The 24,844-nt window shown below is 37.7% G+C and overlaps 6 protein-coding genes and 1 long non-coding RNA gene across 10 annotated transcripts; 5 read left to right on the forward strand and 2 right to left on the reverse strand.

The window, feature by feature from the left end:
- Window positions 1-2,359: 2,359 nt before the first annotated feature.
- Window positions 2,360-5,468, forward strand: LOC140759621 (salicylic acid-binding protein 2-like). Of its 2 annotated transcripts, XM_073096230.1 has the most exons (4): window positions 2,360-2,740; window positions 3,556-3,690; window positions 3,832-4,099; window positions 4,923-5,468. In XM_073096230.1, the coding sequence occupies exons 1-4, from the start codon at window positions 2,483-2,485 to the stop codon at window positions 4,988-4,990; spliced, it is 729 nt and encodes a 242-aa protein (XP_072952331.1). In that variant the 5' UTR covers window positions 2,360-2,482; the 3' UTR covers window positions 4,991-5,468. The 2 variants fall into 2 exon arrangements, with proteins under 2 accessions (XP_072952331.1, XP_072952332.1); XM_073096231.1 differs by lacking the exon at window positions 4,923-5,468 and having other exon boundaries at window positions 3,861-4,031.
- A 358-nt stretch (window positions 5,469-5,826) lies between these two features.
- On the forward strand, window positions 5,827-7,106 carry LOC140759620 (salicylic acid-binding protein 2-like). Its single transcript, XM_073096229.1, has 3 exons — window positions 5,827-6,262; window positions 6,416-6,541; window positions 6,646-7,106. The coding sequence occupies exons 1-3, from the start codon at window positions 5,879-5,881 to the stop codon at window positions 6,925-6,927; spliced, it is 792 nt and encodes a 263-aa protein (XP_072952330.1). The 5' UTR covers window positions 5,827-5,878; the 3' UTR covers window positions 6,928-7,106.
- Window positions 7,107-8,005: 899 nt separating this feature from the next.
- On the forward strand, window positions 8,006-8,788 carry LOC140759028 (nuclear transport factor 2B-like). The gene is made up of 2 exons (XM_073095478.1): window positions 8,006-8,458; window positions 8,565-8,788. The coding sequence occupies exons 1-2, from the start codon at window positions 8,129-8,131 to the stop codon at window positions 8,637-8,639; spliced, it is 405 nt and encodes a 134-aa protein (XP_072951579.1). The 5' UTR covers window positions 8,006-8,128; the 3' UTR covers window positions 8,640-8,788.
- Window positions 8,789-8,846: 58 nt separating this feature from the next.
- On the reverse strand, window positions 8,847-12,638 carry LOC140759027 (protein NEOXANTHIN-DEFICIENT 1). 2 transcript variants are annotated; one of them, XM_073095476.1, is made up of 11 exons: window positions 12,564-12,638; window positions 11,895-12,041; window positions 11,717-11,800; window positions 11,566-11,629; window positions 11,350-11,396; window positions 11,155-11,209; window positions 11,033-11,071; window positions 10,498-10,672; window positions 10,197-10,263; window positions 10,060-10,116; window positions 8,847-9,280 (listed from the first exon to the last, which is right to left on the reverse strand). In XM_073095476.1, the coding sequence occupies exons 2-11, from the start codon at window positions 11,957-11,959 to the stop codon at window positions 9,022-9,024; spliced, it is 912 nt and encodes a 303-aa protein (XP_072951577.1). In that variant the 5' UTR covers window positions 11,960-12,041; window positions 12,564-12,638; the 3' UTR covers window positions 8,847-9,021. The 2 variants fall into 2 exon arrangements, with proteins under 2 accessions (XP_072951577.1, XP_072951578.1); XM_073095477.1 differs by lacking the exon at window positions 12,564-12,638 and adding an exon at window positions 12,090-12,100 and having other exon boundaries at window positions 11,895-12,043.
- A 2,645-nt stretch (window positions 12,639-15,283) lies between these two features.
- Window positions 15,284-19,109, forward strand: LOC140758838 (pectinesterase-like). The gene is made up of 2 exons (XM_073095175.1): window positions 15,284-16,282; window positions 18,259-19,109. The coding sequence occupies exons 1-2, from the start codon at window positions 15,337-15,339 to the stop codon at window positions 18,948-18,950; spliced, it is 1,638 nt and encodes a 545-aa protein (XP_072951276.1). The 5' UTR covers window positions 15,284-15,336; the 3' UTR covers window positions 18,951-19,109.
- A 713-nt stretch (window positions 19,110-19,822) lies between these two features.
- LOC140758840 (uncharacterized) lies at window positions 19,823-24,010 on the reverse strand. 2 transcript variants are annotated; one of them, XR_012104162.1, is made up of 3 exons: window positions 22,823-24,010; window positions 20,784-20,859; window positions 19,823-19,959 (listed from the first exon to the last, which is right to left on the reverse strand). It is a non-coding gene; the product is annotated as an uncharacterized lncRNA (long non-coding RNA). The 2 variants fall into 2 exon arrangements; XR_012104163.1 differs by having other exon boundaries at window positions 20,784-20,881.
- LOC140758839 (early nodulin-like protein 9) lies at window positions 21,074-22,452 on the forward strand. Its single transcript, XM_073095176.1, has 2 exons — window positions 21,074-21,302; window positions 21,845-22,452. The coding sequence occupies exons 1-2, from the start codon at window positions 21,137-21,139 to the stop codon at window positions 22,237-22,239; spliced, it is 561 nt and encodes a 186-aa protein (XP_072951277.1). The 5' UTR covers window positions 21,074-21,136; the 3' UTR covers window positions 22,240-22,452.
- Window positions 24,011-24,844: the final 834 nt, after the last annotated feature.

The following is a 24,844-nucleotide window of genomic DNA, read 5'->3' on the forward strand; positions in this document are numbered from 1 at the left end:
TTCATTGTCGAGGATTGTATACTTTTATCAGTATGACATATTATCTACTTTTTATTTATGTATTATTGAGGATACATTCATATACTCATTCATGACATGATGTTGCTTTCTGATTCATAGTATCCAGTACATGATTTACTCTCTATTTGGCATCACTGATTCGGGGTAAGGTCTATTCACTGAGTCTTTTGCTCATGACTCTCTTTATTTCATTTCTAACCCCTTAGATTTGTGGTACGTGATAGCGACCTGAGATATCTTGGGAAGATATTTTAGAGTGATGATGAGATGCGCTATTGATGCAAGACGGTATAGAAGATAGTTTAACCAGACATTGAGTTGTATCATCATTTGATATTTGTACTCTTTTGTATTAGACGATGATTTGTATAATACAGGTCGAATCACAGTGTACCCTTGTATTAGTTATTTTAGTTGTATCTTGATGGTTTGTTGTGTCCTGTGTGGGTCCTGCCAGATTATGTAGTAGTCTAGTGTATATTATTGTGGACTTTGATATTCGTATGTTAACAAGTTGATTTGGTTAAGAGTATGATTTATTTGGTGATGGATTATATGATCATGGATAGGTTAGCAGGTTTTATTTGCTGATGTCATGATTATATGTGCACAGGAGAGTATCCATGCGTGACGGGCCCCGCTCGACTTGTCGCGTGCCGTGCCGGGCGGGGGCGTTACAACAACTCTTATATAAATTAACAAGATAAAGTTAAATCTTAATCAAAACAGAACTCATGGAAGTCCAAACTTATCATGTTACAAAGGGGCATTAAAATGCGCTGACTTATTTTCCCAAGCACATTCGAATGCGCAAATACACCCTTCTATATGTGTGAGCGCACTATGAATGCATACAAGGTGTATTCGAACGGCCAATGTACCACCTCTATATATGTGAACAAATACAGGGTGTGCTCGAACAGCCAATGCACCACCTCTGTATATGAAAACACTTGACCTTGCGTTTGAACAACCGTAACACGTTCTCTGTGTATATGAACGACTGATCTCGTGTTCGAACGATTGTAACCCGTTCTCTATATATGCGAATATTTAAGTCCGCGTTTGAACGCAATCTGAGTGTGTTTAAACGCAAAGCAAACGTAGTGATTTATCTCATTCATCTAGATCTTGAAAATCTTCATACCGAATAGTTTTAAAATTTATATAAATGCTAATATACATGTATAAAACCACTTAGATTATTTTGTACATATTTGTTAACACTAAAAACCTAACAATATTAAAATAAGAAAATTTTGGTCAAAATATTACTTGGGTTTTGATAGATAATTATGAACTAGACAAAGGAATTACGACCAGTCCTCTTAAGAGGCTGACTATTATGAAGCTAAAATATACAAGTGAGAAAATAATGGTCCAAAAAAATCTCTATACACAGAGTATGCCACCACCTTAAAAAAAAACCGAAACCAAAGGAAGAGCCAAAAAAAAAAGTAAAGAGGCAGCAAAACAATGTAAGGTGGCTTCGAAGACTAAGGAAGACAAGTGAGGATGTGACACATCAGATAGCTGATTTGATGGCTTGGGAATAGAGCTCAAGAGCTGAGTATGTATTCTGCTAGTGAGCTTGCGGTAGCAAGAGATGAGAATGGTGGAGAAGACGATAGTGCTACTGGAGAGGAGGAAAAGGTGGGAAAGGGTAAGAGAACAGGGAAATCGCTAACAATGTGGAAAACCTCAGAGATAGAGCACACGGAAATATATTTGATAGGGTATAAATTAAATAGATCATAATAACACTAAGAAAAGAAAATTGCGACACGGCTCACTCCAACATTACATATGCCCATTTAATAGCTTATGTCCTTGTTACCCGATAATTGTCCTTCTTTTTTTTCTCTACGGTGATCTCCATCTCATTGATAATGTCAAAATAAGAAGTAAAAAAGAAATACGATATATTAAATAGCATAATCTTCTGAAGTGATAGTTTATTCATTATAGTTTAGGTTAATTTTAATTTACTCTCATGTATTCTATACTTATTAGTCTCCAATATAAAGAAAGGTTAAATGACCCCTATAGAAATATAGCATGATTTGATGACAAAACAATTAAGTTGGTCATTTGTATCGCAATTTCTGGACTATTATGAATTACAAGGAGATTAAAAAGTGCATAAATTTAAAATACACCGACAAAAACTAAAATCAGACCAAACCGGCGACATGATCTATCCAACGGTACTAAAATCTAGCTAGCCAATTAAGTTACAAACTCCGTATCAAATCTTAGCCATAATCTTATCTTAGCATTGAGCTGCTTATAAATATATTACTCCCATCTAAAAAAAGAGTTTGTATGTAATTGGAAACAAACAAGATGAAGGATGATGGATCAAAAAAGAAGACCTGCAACCACATAATTCTTGTTCATGGAGCATCTCATGGAGCCTGGTGTTGGTACAAGTTAGACGTCGGCCGGCTACCGCGTCACAATGCCCGACCTCGCCGCCGCCGGCATCGATGAGAGGCGGCTCGAAGACGTGCTGACGTTCGCCGACTACTCGAAGCCATTGCTGGAAATTGTAGAGTCTCTCCCGGCCGACGAGAGGGTCATGTTGGTTGGGCATAGCTTCGGGGGAATGAGCATTGCTTTAGCGGCGGAGATGTTTCCGGAGAAGATTGCGGCCGCCGTCTATTTGACTGCGTTCCTGCCGGATTGTACCACTCCGCCGTCTTATGTCATTGATAAGGTAATACCTGATCTCTATATATAGTATATGCAACATGGCCATTATGGCAAGACGAAGATGTGATACCAATTGGGGATTTTGACATCATTTGGATTATATTATTTATGATGGATTTTCATAATTGGGACATTACGGCATACCTGATCTCTCTATATCACCAAGCTTTAGTCCTATCTCATGTGTTCTTTTTCTCATCATCTAAAGGGGTCAAAAAAGGGCATTTATATCAAAGCATGTCTTAACGTATACAATTGTAATCAAGTGAAAAAAAAGCTTATGTCGATCGAAGAGCTGCTGTTTGTGTTTAAAAATTCAAAAGGAAATTTAAGTCTACGGCTTTAAGAAAAGAAAAATTAAAAACTGAATTCATTCCGCGATAACACAGTAATTAAATGAGCTTTTGACAAAATTATCTCTGATCTAAATTTAATTGATCAAAAAAGGCTGTTCCTTAGACTTATTATTAAAAGGTAGGATTTAAAATCTTAAGAAAAATGCTAAACTCTTTAGTATTTTAATTTAGCTCATTCTGACACTTAACTCCTCTTAACAGATTAGTATGAAAAAATACTTAAATTTTAAATATTTTTTAATAATAATAATGTAAAATTTTCAGCATTTTACTGTAACATTAAAAACGTTAAACATTTCATCGTTTTATCTAGGAGATACTGATCTATTTAAATAAATTAAATATAAAATAGGACTAGTGTGGTCAAAAACTCTTAAAAAAAGCTTCACAGTATGTCTAGAATGACACAAAAGTGTGCGTTGATGCGAACTGACTTTCCTTATTCATCCAATCATGCATGAAGCTTTTTGAGGCCCCGGCGTCGACATGGATGGACACTCAATTCAAAACGTACGGTGCCGAGGAGAGACGTCCAGCTTCCTTGCTACCTGGCCCCCAGTTCTTAGCATTGGGAGTGTATCAACTCTCCCCACCTGAGGTATATATAGATATATAGTAGTAGCAGCAGCAGCAGCAGTAGTCACAATGAACGTACCACTTAATTACTGCAATGCTACTTGTACCAAATGTACGTAATTCACAACTCACGTACGTACGTACGTACATCAATATATTGTAGGATCTCACACTGGCGAAAACCTTAATTAGGGTTACGTCAATTTTTCTCGATGACCTGCGAAGCCAACAGCCGTTTACCGCCGGCCGATACAGTTCGGTGGATAGAGTGTACATAGTCTGCGGGCAAGACCTTACGATACCGGAGCAACACCAACGGTGGATGATCGAGAACTACTCTGTGAAAGAGGTGAAGACAATTGAAGCGGCTGATCATATGGCAATGATATCCACACCGAAGGAGCTATGCCAGTGTCTCATGGAGATCGCTAGTAAGTATTCTTGAGCCAAGAATGTTATTTCTTCTTAGAGTTATGGTGAATTATTCTTAGGGTCCCTTAGAAAGTCCGTAGAAAGTTTCTTATTATTGTTATAATCTACATATCCACCACCTTTCCATGTATTATTTATCACCCTTGCCGCATAGGCTCAATTGTATGATGCTGATTTCATCTCAATAAAGAGAAGCATATGGATGAAGTTATGCCTTATATTGTCTCTTGCATACTCCTCTCATAATATTATATTAGTCTAACTATAAAAAAATAGAAATATTACCCTTATTGTATTTTTCTTTCAATTAAGGGTATCTATGTCATGTTGTCTTTACATTAGTAAGTTTTTAATTCATGATTATCAAATGTCATTTGAAAATGTATCTATGCAAAACCTATAGGTTATGAAGGGTGTACATGTGAATATGAAATTTAGAAGGTAAATATGTAAAACAATCCTATAGTTTATTTAAACGTCACACTCCTATCATCTTTCAATGTCTAGCCAATATATTTTACTTTTCATAAAACTATCATAAATATCTTTTAATTTGATATAAAGTAAGTTGGTTGAATATATATCAAGGATAAATCAGTAATTAGGTTAGTGTATAGTATGAGATATAATTTTAGTAAATAATATTTTATATTTTAAAATAGGATTATTATAATTAATGTTTAGCTTATTATCTTAAAATAAAAAGTTGAATTCTAGAATAAGAAAAAAAAATTGTTCTACAAATGAATGAATGGTGGCTAAATCTTGGCACTGCATTGATATGAATCCTAAGTCTTAATCCATCCATCAAATTGTTTCCAGACTCCGCATTCAGAACCGATGGACACTCAATTAAAATCCTACAGTGGAGAGGAGAAACCTCCAACTAATTCTATGCTATTTGGCACTCAGTTCTTGGAATTGAGACTCTATCAGCTCTCCCCACCTGAGGTATATGCTGCTACTAATTCACTACTTACTTCAATGCCGTACTAACGTACATACTTTAACAAATTACATGCATCAATATGTATTGTAGGATATCATACTGGCCAAAACTTTAAAAGAATATTTAATACTTCCACTGTCTTCTTCTGATGTATTATGTTATCAACTCTATTGCATTAGCTGTGTATGGATTACGTTTGGCTTTATCTCAAAGAAGAGTAGGAAAAAGCTTTTGAGTAAAGTTTGTTTCTTCAGCTGGATTTATTGCGAGCTAAATTCCAAGAGGAATCCTTTTAAAGAGGCCTGAGGGCCGAGGCCGACCCAATGGTCCGATAAATAACTATTTGGATCGAATAAGAGTGGCCTAATCTATCTTGACTGTAAAGCCTGCAGATATAATTAAATTCTTTTTCTTCTTCTTCTTCTTCTTCTTCTTCTTCTTCTTCTTCTTCTTCTTTTCTTTCTTATTCCTCACCTCCTCCTACGGTGGAAGTTGGATTAAATTCGTAAATAGGCATCTCTACGGTAGAAATTAGATTAAATTCGTAGATATGCCTATTGATCGAGTCTCCCAAGTAAATTTTTATTGAAATTGGTTAACATCAATGATGCAAACCTTTTTGTGTGTGACGGTTTAACCACTCTGCCAACTATTCAATTTATATTTAATTTATAGCCAAATGACTCACCAACTTCCATATTAAACAAGTAGCCATCAACATAGACTAACTTCTACCAATTGACTTCCAACTACTCCCATCTCATCATCGAGCTGCTTAGAAATCCATTATAAAAACTAGAAAGAGTAGAATGTAACTGGAAAGGATAAGATGGAGGATGATGGATCAAAAAAGAAGACCTGCAACCACATAATTCTTGTTCACGGAGCATGTCATGGAGCCTGGTGTTGGTACAAGTTATCGACGCTGCTCACGTCGGCCGGCTACCGCGTCACGGTGCCCGACCTCGCCGCCGCCGGGATAGATGAGAGGCGGCTCGAGGACGTGCCGACGTTCGCCGACTACTCGAAGCCGTTGCTGGAAATTGTGGAGTCTCTCCCGGCCGACGAGAGGGTCATATTGGTAGGGCATAGCTTGGGGGGAATGAACATCGCTTTAGCGGCGGAGATGTTTCCGGAGAAGGTTGCGGCGGCCGTCTTTCTGGCGGCGTCCATGCCGGATTGTACGGCGGCGCCGTCATATGTTTGTTTTAAGGTACGTCATATGCCGGATGAGTATAGTTTTTAGAATTTTACGAAAAAAACTTTACTCTCTTATTTATTTATTTTTTAAAAAAAATTGACTGATTTGAGGCTTATATATATATGAACTGACTTGAGGCTTATTTCATGCATCAAACGTTTTGAGAAACCACCGTCAGATTTGATGGACACTCAAATCAAATTCTACGGCGACGAAGAGAAGCGTCTATCTTCCATATTATTTGGCCCTCAGTTCTTGGAATTAAAACTCTATCAGCTCTGCCCACCCGAGGTATATATATATGTATACAGTACTGGTACTAATGGAATACCTACTTTAATGCTGTATTAACGTATATATATTCCACGAATTACATGCATCACTGTGTTCTGTAGGATCTCACACTGGCAAAAACCTTAGTTAGGGCTACATCGAGGTTCCGCTACGAGCTGCTAAACCGACCGCCATTCACCAGCGACCGATACGGCTCGGTGGATAGGGCGTACATAGTCTGCGAGCAAGATCTCACGATACCGGAGCAGCACCAACGGTGGATGATCGAGAATTACCCTGTGAAAGAGGTGAAGACTATTAAAGCAGCTGATCATATGCCAATGCTATCTGCACCTAAGGAGCTCTGCCAGTGCCTCATGGACATTGCCAGCAAATACTCTTGAACTACGAATATTAGCACTCCGAGAATTGGGCATATAAAGAATTACTTCTTGGGATCCCTCGAAGTTTTCTTTATATTGTATAATTAGCTCCGTTGTGTGGTGCTAGTTTTTATCTCAAAGAATATAGATTTTTGAATAAAGCTGCGTGTTAGGCCCATTTGGGTTCGGGTCGAGCCAAATTCTAAGCCCAATCCTTTTTAAGAGAGGTCCGAGTCTAACCCAATAAATCTTTTAGCTATAAGAGAGAAAACTCCCCACATCCACTGAATCTTTACCTATAGAAAAGAAAATTATGAATTCCAAATTCTCTGTTGATTTTTATTTTGTTAATTAAAAAGAACCCTAAATTCTTGCTATTCCCATTATAATTACACGTCAGCACCCTTAGATATGTATACTTGGGACATTATTCCAGGACAAGTGCTTGCCAATGAATGAATCAGTGGACCCCTTTATTGGAATGGTCGGCCGAGTGCTCCTCAACAAAGTATAATGAAACGAGAAGGAATCTAGTGCTTTTCGCTAAAGTCGGCGCCGTCTCACTCTTGGTTGCAGTTTCTTTTTTCCTTTGAGATCCTAAACCCACCCCCAGTTTTTGTAGATGCACTCATCACTCTTTACGTCCTGGAAAGTAGTAGAAGCACTTCGGGGGGGGTGTTGTTCGAGGAAAAGAAGAGTGTAAATAAAACTTTTCATGTATATTGATCGGCTTTTACTTGGCTTATCCTGTGGATTCTTTGCGTGCATCCTCCAAAAGGAAGAGCGTTCCTTTTACGTGCTTCCTGTAATACCCTTTATGATCCCAACTATTTACAGTACTGCCATTGTTGAAGCCTAGAAACGCTTTTTTCACATGTAGTGTTTCTATTCTATTAATACCCTTCAGGTTTTTACTTTTAAAAATATATATATATATGAAAACTAGAATAAAAATAATTTGAGATTCTCTAAGGTTATACATGCAAAAACCCTTTTTAGTAATAATATTGAAAACTATGGTCTAAGAGCGAGAAAAAAAAGAAGAAGATTAAACACCAACAATGTAACATGCACCCCAGTTTCTTAGCATCAAAGTTAATTATTGTGCATCCATACCTCTATATTACAAGCCATTTGCTGCACTTCCCATGCAAAGCTAGTAACGTTCTTTGAAGCTTATACAAAATTGTGTAACAAATAAAATTTGAGGGGGAGGCAATTAATGGATCGCAAGGAGGAGAAGATGGACGCAGGAGACCAACTTGAAATGGTGGCCAAGGCCTTTGTAGACCACTACTACCACCTCTTCGACACAAGCCGCGCCGCCCTGGCCTCGCTGTACGGCCACACCTCCATGCTCTCCTTCGAAGGTGAGAAATTCATCGGCGCCGACGACATAGGGCGGAAACTCACGCAGTTGCCGATCGGGCAATGCAAGCACTCCGCCTCCACGATCGACTGCCAGCCATCGGCATTCGCCGGCGGCATAATTGTTTTTGTTAGCGGCAATCTCCAACTTCTCGGCGAGGAGCACCAGCTCAAATTCAGTCAGGTGCTTTTTCTCTCTCTCTCTCTCCACAGGAGGAATTAATTCTTTCATAAGAGATACTTAGCAAAGGAAAAGAAAATGTATATAATTTTTGGCATTTCCGATGCAGATGTTTCAGCTGATTCCAACGCAGCAGGGAAGCTTCTTCGTGCAGAATGACATATTCCGGCTCAATTATGGGTGATTCGATAGCTCCTCGATTCGTGAGGATTTTAATTTTCGTGCTGTAATGGAAAGGGAGGTGATTGTTTTTCTTTTCTTTTCCTTTTGCTCTCTCTAATATTTTTGGTCAAAATAAGCATCACAATTTGCATTGTTGCTGTTGCTAGGTCAGATTAGATTTTGGGGGTTTAAGTTAATTTTTCGACATAATTAACTCAAGTTGATGGCATAGGCAAATCACTCTTTAAACATCATAACAAACCTTATAGTTAATAACATCAAAGCTATGGTTACGATTTGATGACATGAATGTACCAAGCCTAATTTTGCCGTGGGCTTGTAAATGGTACATTCTATCTACAAAAATAAATTACAAATTTCCCAAGCACATCTACTAATTATTCTTAGCTAGCATTTGCATATGTAACTCGACTCTTTGATCCTGGAACCACTATTCTTGGAGCTCCTACCTGCATCTTTAGAAGGTTGAATTCCAGAGCTAAGATGGGCTTTGACAGTAAGATGGAAATGCTTCTCTTCCATGCATCATCTTCAGCTAATGGACTGGTATCTAGATTGCAATCAGTGTTATTGTCTCGAGAACTTTCATGGGGGTCACTCATCCTCGAATTCGATACTTTAGCAGCCTTTACTGCTCTTACCCTGCACAGATTTAATCTAATTCAGATGACGCAATTAATATGAAAAGGTTCTTTAAGATGTACAAACACCTTTGTAGTACTTAGCAATGGAAATGGATACTTAGAAAATCTTTTTTCTTTCCTGAAAATTCTTTGCAGATAATTAACTCAATTGGTCTACTGAAGATAAAAGGAAGATATATTCAAACTGATTGGTCTACGAAAGACAAAAGGAAGATATATTTAATCATTTAGTACCATTATAATCTCCTAATTGCACCACTTTGGTAAACCATCAAAAAGGAATTGTTCAATTAGCGACACTTCATCCTGCGATAATTCTGCACAATCTATTGATCACTTGTAATCCCAGTAGTGAAAAGTTGTAGATGATGTGGAAACCTCAAACAGCATAAGATTATCATACCACACTCCTAAAGAATCAGAGTATTAAGATTCATAATCAACAGCAAAGTTGGTTTAGGAAAGGTTAATTGAGACAGCATCGGGAACTGCCTGCTGCTTAGCAAAAGAAACATTTGAGAACAAAGTTCGAAGTCCAGATTGATCAACACCAGAAACCAAATCATAAGTTTTCTGCTCAAAATGTAGTGAAGGTTCACTGAATACAACTGTAGTGAAGACTTTAGCAAGGAGATTCATTTTCAATCAGAAATTTCTAATATAGTTGGTCTTGGATAATCACACAAGACAACTAGGGTGTGGTTTTTGCACTTACCTTGAGCATAAAATTAGAGACTACAACAAGTACCTATATCATATAGATATTTTGGACAATACCTGCATTCTATCTGGCAAGAATACTTAAGAAGGTGTGGATTGTGTTCAGTTCGGCCACTGAAATTTCAGAGAATACAAGTTAAATCCCCATGTTAAAAGATTTTAAAAAGCAGATTTGTTGTCTCCATCAGACTAACCTGAAGCTTGGAAGGGACATTCTGATCCTAGGACCCATCCATGTGTCACTCTTGTTTGATTTTGGCACTGCCATCATAAACACACGACAAGTATAGAAGTCGGACAAGAACTCAAAATTCTAAGACATAGTTCTACTTTAAAAAACATTAGTTTGGACTCTAGATTATTATTTGCATTAGATATTCAGAGAACATATCAAGTGGTTCTACAAAAAAAAAAAAGACCAACATTTTGAAATTGGCAAACAGAACTTAATAATCCAACTTGTTGAATTTTGATAGATCAGCAGAGTTCACTTACCAGAAAACGGCAAACTGATGTTACATAAGGACATCTGAGACGATCCTTTAATCTCTGTTATTTCGATCTCGCTATGCTCCTCTTGCTTGCTGTAAGTTGAGTTCATACCAAGCATACTCAGAAAGCTACTGCATCTACTGAATTGTTTCTTCATAGTTTCCACGTGTCTTTGCTTCTTTAAAGATCACTCACATAGCACATCACAATATGCCAGATTGTGACAAGCACCACAAAAATTAGATTCTACAATTTAAATTTTAACTTATAAAACATCTCAATTGAATATTGAAGAAGACATCGAGAAAAAGAAAAGATGCTGCTTAAAGCATTATTGTGTCTGTTACAGATTTTAACATGTAAAGCTAAGGGAAAAAAAATGTCTGACATAGTGCACAACATAGCGTCACAATTCTTGGAAATTAGTATGCAAGTTGTTGAACCAACTGCTCAGTAACAATGATGTACTCAATATAGATCTTTGCAATCAGAACCAAATTTTATTTCATCAGAAAAGTGTACAGTTCATTTGGAATACCTTTGAGAATATGGCAACATGGCTTGGGAGCCCTATTTCCTAGAAGAATGATGGTGAATTTAATCAGACAAAAGGGGAAGAAAACAGATCTAGATGATTCATAAATGAAATGATAGTTACACCTTTCGGCCATGCCAGCAAGCTTCATGACTACTTACAAGTACTCTAGCGGCCCACCTATAGAAAAAAAAATTAAAAAATGGAGATACATATTACTATCAAAACTTTACACGATAGAACAAAAAGTAACAGCTGTTATAAAACTAAAGAGGTATTTGTCATGTTGTGCAGCTAAAGGATAAGTAAAATAATGTTACGCGCATGAAGTTGGAGGGTTCCATACAATGCCAGCGATCACCACAAGCTGAAATAATAGAGAGGCCAGCAGATTAGTAGAAGCCATTAGAGCAGCTATACTAAATAGAATGCAATGTTAAGATACAATATATGCACCTAAGACAGGAATTAAAATACTTTTTTTGTGTGAAAAAGATAAATAGACAAACTTTCAACTGAAAACCAGTATTATTCACCTCGTCAAACTTTCCTGCCGGGCTGTCATCATACTCAGCAAGGAACAAACCACCGAGTGTATACCTGCAAACAGAAGCATATGAGTTGCAATTATAATAAATCTGCAAGTTTGTAGAAACTCTTTAGTCTTTAATTGTTATGATTCAATACCCAAAGGCTTCAACAAGCTTGTACTCCTTTGGAATGAAAGCTCGAGCAGTCTCTGCTTTCACTAAATGCAGCTGGTACAATGCACTAGATAAAATATATATGGTTATTAACTAGGAAAAAGCTCATTCAAATCAAATGGGTAGCCCTTCTTAGGAAGGAAAAAGTGGCAAAGCCTTGCCTGCCCCTAAAAGACCAGGGTGGCCCAAGGTGATAACCAGAAGAAAACTTCTTTACCCCTTCCATTGGTTTTGATTCCAGATTAATAAAGCATTAGTAAGTACAGATTCTCTGCGAGCTGCGCCATCGTTCTAATTTGACTGAAAACCTGCAAAACGGAAAGAAGTTTATATAAGAAGCATAATCCATGTGAATATGGATTTGGAAAGATGGAAAAGTTTCGAGAAACAAACAATCTTATAGCCTCATGATAAATGTAGCATAATCCACGAAGCAATAGCTATTAATAACCTCATTTTTCCCTTTTCACACAACAACTATTCATATAAGGATCTATTTCACCTACAGGACAACAATTCCATCCACAAATTCAACTCAATATAGATAAGAGAGGCAAATAAAATACATCATGAACTGCTAAAAGTTATTGGCATTCAAATTACTTGGCAGAGCAAGAAACCTATAGATCTAGTGACAAGATTGAACAAATCTAGTCATTTTTTCCACTAAAAGAGACAACTAGGATAAAGAAGACATTAGAAATAGTCCGAATAAGATGAACAAAAACAAGAGCGAGAAACATGGAGGACATAACAAGCAAGACCCACATGAGGAAGTAACAAAAATAGCCGGTAACAGAGAACAGAGGGAAGGGAAAGGGAAAGCATACCTTGGATTTGGAAGTAAACAATCCCCAAGGGAGGAGAGAAAAACTTGTGACCAGGAGTGAGGGAGTTGGTTTTCATACAGAAAGAAATGAAAATAAAAAAGGAAGACCAAGTCGCTACCATTGGGTCTTGGGTACAGTGGTCCTTTACACGTGGCAGAAGGAGGAGGACAGAATCCGCTGTCTCCAATGGGATCTAACCACGTTCGTGATGGCTTAGCCGTTCTCGCAGTGATGGCGGGTAACAACGATCAAGGGAAAGAGGGTCTTGCTGCGAAGCACCAAACAGCGGACACTTTTATTTAAGCGTCAAGCCGAACCCAATCATGGCATTTGTTGATTTGAGAGGCACTGGATTGCGTCGCGCGCCGTACCTTAGTTGGGGTCATATTAGATTTAGCAAATCTTTTTTCCGGCGGGTAAAGTGAAATGGTAAACTTTGTATTAGCCCCTCACTTTTTTCTTATTTTATAATACAACTTCTTATTCTAAATACCGGATATATATATATATCGTAATGACCATCATTCTATAATACAAATATTATATATCAAAATTACATTTCATATTATATACTAATATAGTTACTAATCTGTCCTTATATACATTCCATCCACCTATTTTATACCAAATTAAATGATATTCATGACACCTTTATAAAAGAATAGAACATCTTCTTTTTTTCTAATTTTTTCTCTTTATTATATATTATATCAAAGGTAATTATTATGTCCTTAAATATAAATGAACATAAGAATAGTTACTCTTGAAATAAAGACCTCATTTTTAAAAATAATATAGAGAAATATTTATTCTAGAATTGATCTTATTTTTAAAATATATGTTTAAATAAGCATAACTATTCTAAATTTTAATACTAAAAGAAGAGAGCTAATATTAATATAAGCTATTATAATATTTAGTTTAATATTAATATAAAAAATAATAATTATACTTGATGTGATATAAAATTTATATTAAAAAATTAAAGAATAATAAAATTTATAGAAATTAGTGATGGTTTTAATCAAATAATGTAAATACCTTTGAACTTATATTGATAATAAATAGTATTTTTCTTAAATGATATTACTCTTTATTAGAAATATGATCTTAAATATCCTGCATATCTATATTAAGAACAAATGTAGACTTACAAATACAAACCAATACATATTAGTGCATAATAATAAAGTGGCTATATAATAAATACGAACTTATAGATACAAATTAATATATAGTAGTGTGTGACAGTGCATGACAACATATAATAATACAGTAGCTATGTAAAGATAATGCAAGAGCAATATAGTGGTTATGCATTTCATAGTAATGTATGACAAATAATATAGTAGCAACTAGTGAATATGCCAAAATAAAAGAGTCCTAATATAAAGATGAAAAAGTATACATGTTATGTTGCAGAAAAACAAAACCACCAAACATGAGAGCTGATCCAAAAAGAACCAATAAGATTTACTATAAGGGAGACTATCTGATAGCACCTTTAATACATTTATCTTCCATGTACAATGAGTAATTAAATAAATGTAACTTGCACGAACTCTTAGTTAATCCAAAAAAACACTAGTCTTTATCACAGAACGATAGAACCAAACAATTTGCCCTTCAATAGTTAGCCAACACGTATCCAGATTTCAGATTAGAATATTATGTGTTTAAAAAAGAAAGATGACTAACAATATCATATTAGAATAGATCTAGAGTAATCCAACTGAGCTCACGTTTTCCTATGTGAGAAGGATTGCCAATATCATATTAGAATAGAGTAATCCATCATTTGTCTTCCCATAATTACTTTTATCCAAGTACTTTAATCTGAATCTCATTGATTTGTTTTTAATTGTCATGTGATTCTTGTGTTCTTATCCAGCATTCGAGGCTAAATTTTCTCCATTGGGTCCAGTAGAAATAGAGAACTGACTATGAGATATTCTATCTCACGTTGCATATATATATACAACTTGTCCTTATCCTTATCCATCTATTGATCACCCATATTAAATGTGTCAAATTGATCTATTAGATCAGGTCCCAGCAAACTATATTTAATTCTCCATATGACTAGAGAACGAATTAATTGCAATATTTCATGCATCGTATCTAGATTCATACAGCATAGGCACGAGGTTAGGGAATCTTGAATAGTTAATCTAATCCGAGTCCCATAAGATTATAGTACCAATAGTTCCATGACATTATACACATTATATATTATGATCACCTCTTAATTTCATCTCCTGCCCATAGCACAACTCTCACACACAAAACGTGATGCTTACCAGCCAATCGAGAAGATCATCACTGCAGCTTAATGTGGTCAGATTGTATCAGTTTATGATAGAAACTATGAGTTTAAATCTCTCTCGGACATTGAGATTAATAGTTAGTAGATTTTCTACAAGTATTATATCCGCATAACTATAATTAGCTTAAGAGTTCATAATGTATTCAAGAAAAAGGAAGTATGTTTGAGACCTAGCTCGGAATTAAATTCAAAGTTACAACATTTTGGCTTGCATTTATTATAGGAGTGACAAAGTAAATTGGCCTTGGCACTAGCTAGTTTAAGTAAAGTAGATCAAATTAATGACATGGTCTCATCGTCAAAAGCTAATTAAAGTTCCACCGACACATACAAACACAAGAGCCAATGTTGTTCCCTTCTCCCCCTTTCATCCCTCTATAAATAGACCCCCCTAATATTAACTCGATCCATTGAAGCTCAAAGCACTCTTACATATCCTCGATCACCATGGCTCCATCCCATGAGCCCTTCCTCTCTTCCCCCACTAATAAAAAAACCTCGCTCCCATGCAAAGCTTTTCTATTCACCCTCTCCTTAGCCACCATCATCTCGCTCACCACCCTCATCACCATCCATTTCTCCACCACCAACCCATCCCAGCCCTCCCATCTGTGCGCCACCTCCCCTAACCCATCGTCTTGCAACGTCATCGTCTCCGACGCCCTCCTCCTGGCCTCCACGTCGGCACCCCTTAAACCCACCCCGCTCGACGTCTTCCGCGCCATCGCCGACAGGTCCGTAGCCGAGATCAACGCCGCCGCCGCTGCGGCAGTTGACCTCCGCCTCCGGGTCAGCGACCCACGTCAGCAGTCGGCCCTCGCCGACTGCGCCCAGCTGCTCGACCTCTCCCGCGACCGCCTCCTCGCCGCCTCCGCCACGTCATCCATCGCCGACGCCCGCACGTGGACGAGCGCCGCGCTGACCAACTACGCCACGTGCCTCGACGGCGCCGGCGCGGCCCTGCACGCCAGCGTGGCGCCCCTCAAGTCCCTCGCCAGCGCCGCCCTCGCCGTCCTCACCGCCGGCGGCGGTAACCCTTCCCACGACGACGATGACGTGGCGAACCTGGTACTAAGCTTCCCTTCCTGGGTCTCCCACCACGACAGGAAGCTTCTAGAAGCTACCAGCGCGAAGGACATCAAGGCCGACGTGGTGGTGGCGGCGGACGGGAGCGGCAAGTTCAAGAAGGTGCAGGAAGGGGTGGACTCGGCGCCGGATAAGGGCACGAAGCGATACGTAATTTACGTGAAAAAGGGGGTGTACAAAGAAAATGTGAGCCTGGGGAAGAAGAAGACGAACGTGATGATTGTCGGAGACGGCATGGACTCGACGGTGATCTCGGGGAGCCTCAACGTGGTGGACGGGTCCACCACCTTCAACTCGGCCACTTTAGGTAAGTGATCCAATTGAATGCTTCCACTTTCTAAAAAAAGTAATATACTTGGATTGCATGCAACCGTGGTAGCTAGTAGGCTATAGCTAAGGTAGGATATATCAAACAAAAAACTTTTTAACGGTAGTTTCTGCTCATTTTACGGGAACTTTTGCTTCTGGGAGATATTTTATAGCACTCCCTCGTTACCTCAGCTGCCCACTTGCACGTCCTGTTGGAAATTCCTGTAGCTTGGGATGTAGGGAATCCAGACTAGAAGTGAGATGCCATGGGATTGCGGGTTAAGCTACCATTGGTGAAATGACTTTCGAGATCAGGATTAGATAAGATTCGATCAGAATAAATGCTAGCTTATAGAAAGAAGTTTAATTTAGAAAACCACAAACGAGTATGGGAACGTTGGATAATAATCTAGGTAGGTGGATGTCATGGTCGGATGTAAGATATTGCTCTAATATCCAAAGATCTCCTTATCCGACAGCGAGCATTGAAGTTAGGAAATCTTTAGAGCAGATCACATGGCTAATGGACTATATAACCTGGTCATGTCCTTATAGTTAGCTTTGGATGGAACCAAAAATAAATAAATATATAATTAAAATACTCTTATTTTACTATCATTTCAGAATCATTATATAGTTTTATAATCGTTTTAAATAATTTATATAAGAGTAAAATAGTAAGATCATCCTAACTGTGGTTAGGATGATCTAAGTGAAGAGTCCAAGGCAGTTATCATATTTTGAGGAAGATAATAATTATTATGATATTTTGAAACTTTCCGAAAGTAAAAAGACCTAGATCTATCCTAGCTCTCTGCACTCTTTACTATATATATAGAGAGAGAAAAGATCCAAGATTTGTTCTTCTCCAAGTGGATCGAGTTACTGGTGCCAATAAAATCGCCTGTCAACTTGCACTAATTTTCACATGCTTGTAGGTATATATAATATTCGTTAAGAGCTACGAGGGTTTAAATGAGTTTGTCTTGGAGTTGTCAGGATATATTAGTATTTATCTACTAGGTCAAGTTTAGTAGGCGGCCTGAAGATTCTTATATCACTTTTAAATATACAGAAATCTGGAATATATATATATATATATATATATATATTTCTACATAATAATTTATTTTATGATTCAAATTTTCTAAAAATAAACCATATATTGTACTAAAGATATTTTAAAAAATAAAATTCTGGGCCAACTTAAACTCACGTGAGTTTAGCTTAACAGAGGGTTAGATCTAAATCCAATTTATTACCTCGTTATGGAGAGGGAGATGATCACGCCGTAGAACGACAAACATGTGGGCCCAAGTTCGGCCCATTTATTAATCCATCTCCGGCCCGGGCTTTTATTGATTTATGGGTTGTTTATTTATATACCACTCCAAATGGTCGATATTTGTGAAGTTCTGCATAGATAACTTTAAATCCTTGTTTTCTCTTTGACGCACTTTAAAGCTAATAAGCAACCAAAATTAAGACATTTTAATACCTTTATTCTACTTTACATACTTCTTATCTTAGTCATGAGTACTTTTACCTTTTTCTTCTATTAATTAGCTAATAATAGTAATGAAATTGTGTAGAAAAATTTAAAGGATATATAATATATAATATCGTGTAAGTCAATTCGAGTAATTAACACTATCTCTATAAAACATTTTATTTTTCATCCGTTGCATTTAGAATGGCAATTAACAAACCAAATGGAACGTCAAAATTTAATTCTTATATACTTTTATCAACATAGTTTAAATAGTTGATATGATATTAAACTAATTTTTGTTTACTTTAAAATTTAATTCTTATATACTTTCTATTTCACTTGATATATGGACCCAGCTTATTTTTAGGCTCAGTTTGTAAATAATTTATATTCAAATCATGATACCTCCTACAAAAATGTATACATGCGTACAAATAATTCACTTCGTCACTGTTTAATTGAAACCCAATTCATGCATGCAGCTGCCGTCGGCGACGGGCTAATCCTCCAAGACCTCAAGATCGAGAATACCGCCGGCCCGCAGAAGCACCAGGCGGTGGCCCTCCGCGTCGGCGCCGACCGCTCCGCCATCAACCGTTGCCGCCTCGACGGCTACCAGGACACCCTCTACGCCCACTCCCTCCGCCAGTTCTACCGCGACAGCTCCATCTCCGGCACCGTCGACTTCATCTTCGGCAACGCCGCCGTGGTCTTCCAGAACTGCGACCTCGTCGCCCGCCGCCCCATGGACAAGCAGAAGAACCTCGTCACCGCCCAGGGCCGCGAGGACCCCAACCAGAACACCGGCACCTCCATCCAGAGCTGCCACGTCACCCCCTCCGCCGACCTCGCCCCTGTCAAGAAGCAGTTCCCGACGTACCTCGGGCGGCCGTGGAAGGCGTACTCGAGGACCGTCTTCCTGCAGTCAACGATAGAAGATCACGTCGACCCGAAGGGGTGGTTGGAGTGGGACGGGGAGTTCGCGCTGAAGACTTTGTTCTACGGGGAGTACCAGAACCGGGGCCCCGGGGCTGGGACCGCCGGCCGGGTGAAGTGGCCCGGGTATAACGTGATCACCGATCCGGCGGTGGCGAAGCGCTTCACGGTGGCTAGCTTGATCCAGGGTGGTGCTTGGTTGAAGGGGACGGGAGTGGCGTTTACTGAAGGTCTTTGAGGTGATAACTTTGGTCTCCTAAGTTTGGTTTCGTCTTTCCAAGTGTTAGGTGACGACGTCTGTGGGGTCTAAAGGTTTCATGCCTGCTTCCCACTTCCCAGTTTTTTTAATATTATGTTGCTCTTTTGTTAACGTTAATGTTAGTTTCATTAAAATTCAGTAGATTCTCAAGCAGCATAGCTATAGCATTAACCAGCGCAGAGCACAATACAAACGCATAATACAATGAAACCTACATAGGAAACTAAACCATCCTCAGCTCTCTTTTGACCTCACGCCTTGCTTTCATCTTCCTACACAACCATCCAACTACACGACGCTTCCCCAATTCCTATTAAAAAAGCGTTAAAGAAAGAAACACATCAATCCATACTCGGCGCTTCTCTCTGGCCTTCATTTATATATTATAAGAGCATCAGTATGTGATCATCAGTATCAACAATGAAGAGAAAATGTCTCAAGATCTGCTGCTTCATCACAGCCATTCTCATCCTTCTCCTCATAGTCACATTTGTGACCTTATACTTCACAGTCTTCAAACAGAAGCAACCCCAAGTCGTTGCGACTCCGGTTAACCTTGAGCATTTTGAATTCAACCCCTCCACCTTCGCGTTGAACGTAACTCTCGGCGTTGAAATCGTCATCAAGAACCCCAACTACGCTGGTTTTAGGTATCATAATGCAACAACTTTGATCTTCTACCATGGAGAGTTGGTCGGGCAGGCGCAGGTCGAAGAAGGCACGGTCGACTCACGTTCGACGGAGACGATCTTGAGTTCGGTGGATATTCAGGTGACGAAGGTGATCCGCAGCATTTACTTTTTACCGGATATCCTCAGCCCAGCTGGGTCGTTGAACTTCACATCTTCGTCGAGGATTGAGGGGAAGGTGATCCTGCTTGAGGTGTTCAAGTTGCACGCGTCAACCCTTGTGTCGTGTGATATAAGTGTCTTTGTCTTCAAAAGTAGTAGCAGTTCTTACTGCAGTTCAAAGATAGCTATTTGATGTCCTGCAGTCAAATTCATTCAAACATTGCCATCCTTTTGAGAGTTAATATCACAATAAGAAAAAAAAGAAAAAGGCTAGAACTGGTATTTCTCATGCATAATTTCATATAATAAAAAATTTACTTATTCATTTCGGAAGAGAATCTCTATTATTTTGTCCTTCACATTTCAAATGGTTCGCCGTAAAGAATTAGACACTTTCTTTCTTGGCCAAGCCAAAAAATGCATCTGTACAAGAAATTCCTTAAGCAGAACCTACTCATTCCTAAAAACCTCTTATATCGTCATCTAACTTTTGTGTTTGGATAACGGTAGGATAAACCCATATACTTTAGTGAAGAGCTAGAGTGGTTTCTAGTTCAAACTCAATCAGCATCGATCTAACTGCAGATATCATTTATGTTTAGGATTTGAATGTATGCAGTAACATATTTTAACATATTTCACTAAAAGAATAAAAGCAAATTAAGGGCCAACTTGTGAAAATGGTTACTGATTTTAGATATTACAATTGTTCCATATTTACGTTAGATCAGAACGCAATACAGTAGATGATTTAACAAATGCAAAGAAAGATTTCCTTCATTAGATAGTAACAAAATGATCATATCCTGCTTCTCCTGTTCTCCAAGACCGATCCATGCATGATTCAATTCTTGCAAACCCGGTACAAATTATACTAGTAATTATAAGCTTCTAAATCAGCCATTCTTGGGAATAAGTGATCTTAAATGGATCACATTCATGCAGCTGCAAGAAGTATCAAGTACGATATATTTGTTGATGAATGAGTAAATGAAATGGCAAATAGATTGCATGGACATACAAGAGGAGTGGAGCACATTCTGAGATGGCACAGCTCAGACATCAAGTTCATCTGAACCTTGCTTGCTGGTATAACCCTATTCACAAGATATGAATATTCTGAAGGCAGCAAGCAAAGTATAACTTTGAGAGAGCCACAAAAGATGCAAAGAAGATGGAATAGTACATAAAAAAGAGCATGCCCAGAACAGAAAGTGCTAAATACTTTGCTCCATTAAGTAAGATATGCAAACCAAAAAGTGAACTCAGAAGAGAAGGAAGGTTTTGGATGAGTCCTTATAAATATCCAACACCATATTAGAGCTTGCTACAACCTGAACAAGTTCTAGACTAGCGACTCTCTTCACCCCCACAATGGCAAAGTATTCAGGCTTGATCTTGTTGTGCCTTGTTCTCCTAGCAACTGTTGCTGTTGCAACTGAATTCAAAGTTGGAGGATCAGGCAAATGGGATGTCCCTGACTCGATGTCCTACAACCAGTGGGCAGAGAAGCACCGTTTTCAAGTCGGTGACACCCTAGGTAAGCTTGATTTGTAAATTTGCATTAAACTTCTACATATGCAAGTTCTGAGAAGGTAAGATATAGTAGATAATGCTTCATAAGGAAAAAGCAATTTTCTTCTAGAAATTAATCAGACAACTTTGTTTCGCACCATATGTTTCCAGAATTTACAAATCAAGCACTATGTCGTCAAGTTCTCTTTTATAAGCAAAAAAGCACATTACAGTAAGCCAATCAAACAGAATTTGATTTTGGGTTTTGAGAAAGCTAACTACATATATGTATAGACATTTACCAAAACACCCTCAGCCTACATTGCAGTAGAGAATGTCTACTTCAAGCCTAATCTAGAAGGCTATAACTTGACCTGAACAAATTATACTGTTGTTTAGTTACATCTATCTCACCATGCTTGCGTAGAAACTTGAAAATGCAAAGCTTAAAACTTGTAAATGATAAAATGGTAGGCTGTGCACTGTAATGCAATTAAAGGAAGTTGCGAAATTGAGTTTCTCCATTTTCTCTACAAAGCTTGTGCCAACCTTTTTTTGATGTTGCAGCGTTCAGTTACTTACCTGACAAGGACTCCGTGCTACTAGTTGATGTCAAGTCTTACAATAGCTGTGATACATCATCATTTATTGACCAATTCAACGATGGGAACACAGTATTCACTTTCACAACATCAGGACCATTCTACTTTATCAGTGGAAACAAAGACAACTGCGAAAAGAATGAGAAGTTGCATGTTGTGGTTATGGCAGACCGGAGCAAACGGCCAAGCTCAGCACCTTCTCCTTCTCCATATTCTTCTTCTCCTCCAACACCTTCAGGAATGGTAGAAATTACACCATCCACTTCACCTCCCCCTCCACCAAATGAGGCTTCTTCAGTAGTGCTGGGTTTCATGGGCACACTTGGAGCTGCTATTGCAGCATTCTTCTACGCATTGTGAGGTGTGTTTTGTGTTAAAAACAAAGGTTTGTGGGATTGAGTTATTTTTTCTGAGTTGGAAATTGTGGGCAATCAGTCATAATAAATCCTTCTGAAATTTAACTTTGGCATGGTGGTGACTCCAGCCTAGTAATCATGTCATTAGATATTTTTCACTATATTGCTTTCAGTCTTTGTTAACTGGACAGAAATAATAAAGCATGTGATTGAAGTATCTCTATCGGCTTAAAGTAAGGTAAAGAAGTTGTGTTTGCACCTTAACTTTTAGCATGGACAACTAAGAAGTTAATCTTCGTAGGAATATGTACGTGAGTGGATATGTTATAACTCCGGTTTTGAAATCTTAATCTTAAAATCAAGCAGATACATAGACACTCACACATGCACAAACATATGCTTACAAATTAGATATGCTACTGCTTATTGAATTCGAGTAAGACACACTATACTTGTCAACTCATAGTGGGACGATGCATGTGATGCATAAGCAATCATATGGAAGAAAAAGACATGAAACAAAAGCTAACAAGACCAAAGAGGTATCAGGACGACCTTCTTACAATAGAATATGTCATGGACTTTACCTTATACTAGAATCTGGCAATCTGCACATCAGAATGCCCCCACTGAACTGCTATCAAATGACTATAGATGTGGATAACTCACTGTCAAGTAATCATTCAAATTGTAGAAGACAGATATCAGTCAATAATAGTGACAAAATTATCATGTATGTGCCATCCAACAAAGCTAAGGATTTACCAAATGTTGCAAGAACATAACGAACTATTAAATATTTAAATGGATCAAATCAGATGCAATTGGCGATGCCAATGCTAGATGCAAGATAATTACTGGACTAGAGGAAGCATAAGAACTAAGAAGACCTTAAGGTCCAACTATTTTGGTTGTTTAATATGCTTATTATGATTTGATTGGTATTTCATATACTTATAAATCCATCTAAGGAAATTTATCTCACAAAATCAAGTGAATGTAGAAAACAGGAGACCAACAAACACATCATGGAAAGGTGCTGCCACGACAGTTACATAAAAGAAAAGCGATGCCCCATAAAATGAACTTATCCAGCTATAAAGGCAGTAAGGCACCAAGAATAGTACTTCCAGGAAGATGTACATCGACCTATTAAGAAATCTCCTCCCAATCTGCTGTCAAATTATAGAAAAAGATTGGAATGTAGTACTTTTAGACTCTGGATTAGGCTTAACCTGACATTTCAGCCTACAAAACTCATTCCATCCAAAACAGTTCACACATTGTCAATTGTAACTTGAATCCAGATTAGAACACAAGATGAAGTGTATATAAACAAAAGTCTTTGGAAGTTACACATAGACCAGCACATAACTCACGTATCCCCTGATGCAAACCGAAGCCCCAATTCAACCATGGCTCACTTCCAAATTCTCCAATGCAACATTCACCTGAACCAAAACTGCAAATATTGCCAAAGAAACGGAAAGGAAACCCAAGTACAAGAAAATCCCAACTCGCAAACTACCACTTCTCCGCCCGAGAAACAGAGAAGGAAGCAACATTTCTACTGAGGGCAAAGAAGGATCAACGGTTCATACCTAAAATCGACGGATTTGAGCTTGCTTGTAGAGGTCATGCTGAGACATAAAAGAGGCGATTCGCGATTCAATACCGAGTACGGTTTCTTAGCAAATGAAACGGGGAAGAAGAAGTGCGAGAGAGAGCCGAGAGCCGAGAGCCGAGAGCCGAGAGCGGAATCTCTAGAAATTATACTTTACCCTCTGTTATTTGATCTAATTATATGAAACCTTCTGTACTTAAAACTTAAGCTGTGCGTTACGTTTGCTCACGAGATACAAAGATGGGATTAAATAAGAAACTTTTATATAATTGTCACTGAAACTTTTTATAGTTTTAAAGATTAATTACTACTGAAATTATTATTCTATTTTAACAACATCACTTCGTAAGTAAAATCTAATTAATCATAATTAAAATATAATTAAAATTTAAAGACTATTTTACCCTTATATAATTATTAAAATTAATTCGAAAGCTTTCCAATATCATGTGCAATAACATAGTACGATAAAATATATTTTATTTACGTACATTAAAAGAATATTCTGTTAACATCAATTATAATAATGATTCTATGAGAGTCACACGTAGTGGGGTTTTTTTTTTTTAATTATTTAATTATTTTTTATATATTTTTTTAAGTATAAATCTGAGATATAAGATCACTCTGCTACTTACAATAACACTGAGATCAGTAAATCTCAGGGGTTTCTTTTAACCTAACACCTTTGTTCCTATTTTTGAGATATAAAACTAAAAACATAGTAAAATGCTTAAACATTAACCCCTTATATTTTACTTATTAGAAGAAAGACTGTAGCATTATTTTGTTTATAATCAGTTACTGCATAGATGAGCAAATGACCTTAATACCCTTAAGTAAAAAATTATAAGACACTTCTAAGATTTTAATTTTTTCAAAAATAATAAAACATTCTTCTGTTAGGTTATCATCATCTCTAAGATCTATCTAGACTTAAGAGCCAATTTAATTTATTGTTTAATCCCCACATGAGAAGACATGG

The sequence above is a fragment of the Typha angustifolia genome, chromosome 4, assembly GCF_048772165.1.
Source record: "Typha angustifolia cultivar Huaian chromosome 4, ASM4877216v1, whole genome shotgun sequence".
Lineage (NCBI taxonomy): Eukaryota > Viridiplantae > Streptophyta > Magnoliopsida > Poales > Typhaceae > Typha > Typha angustifolia.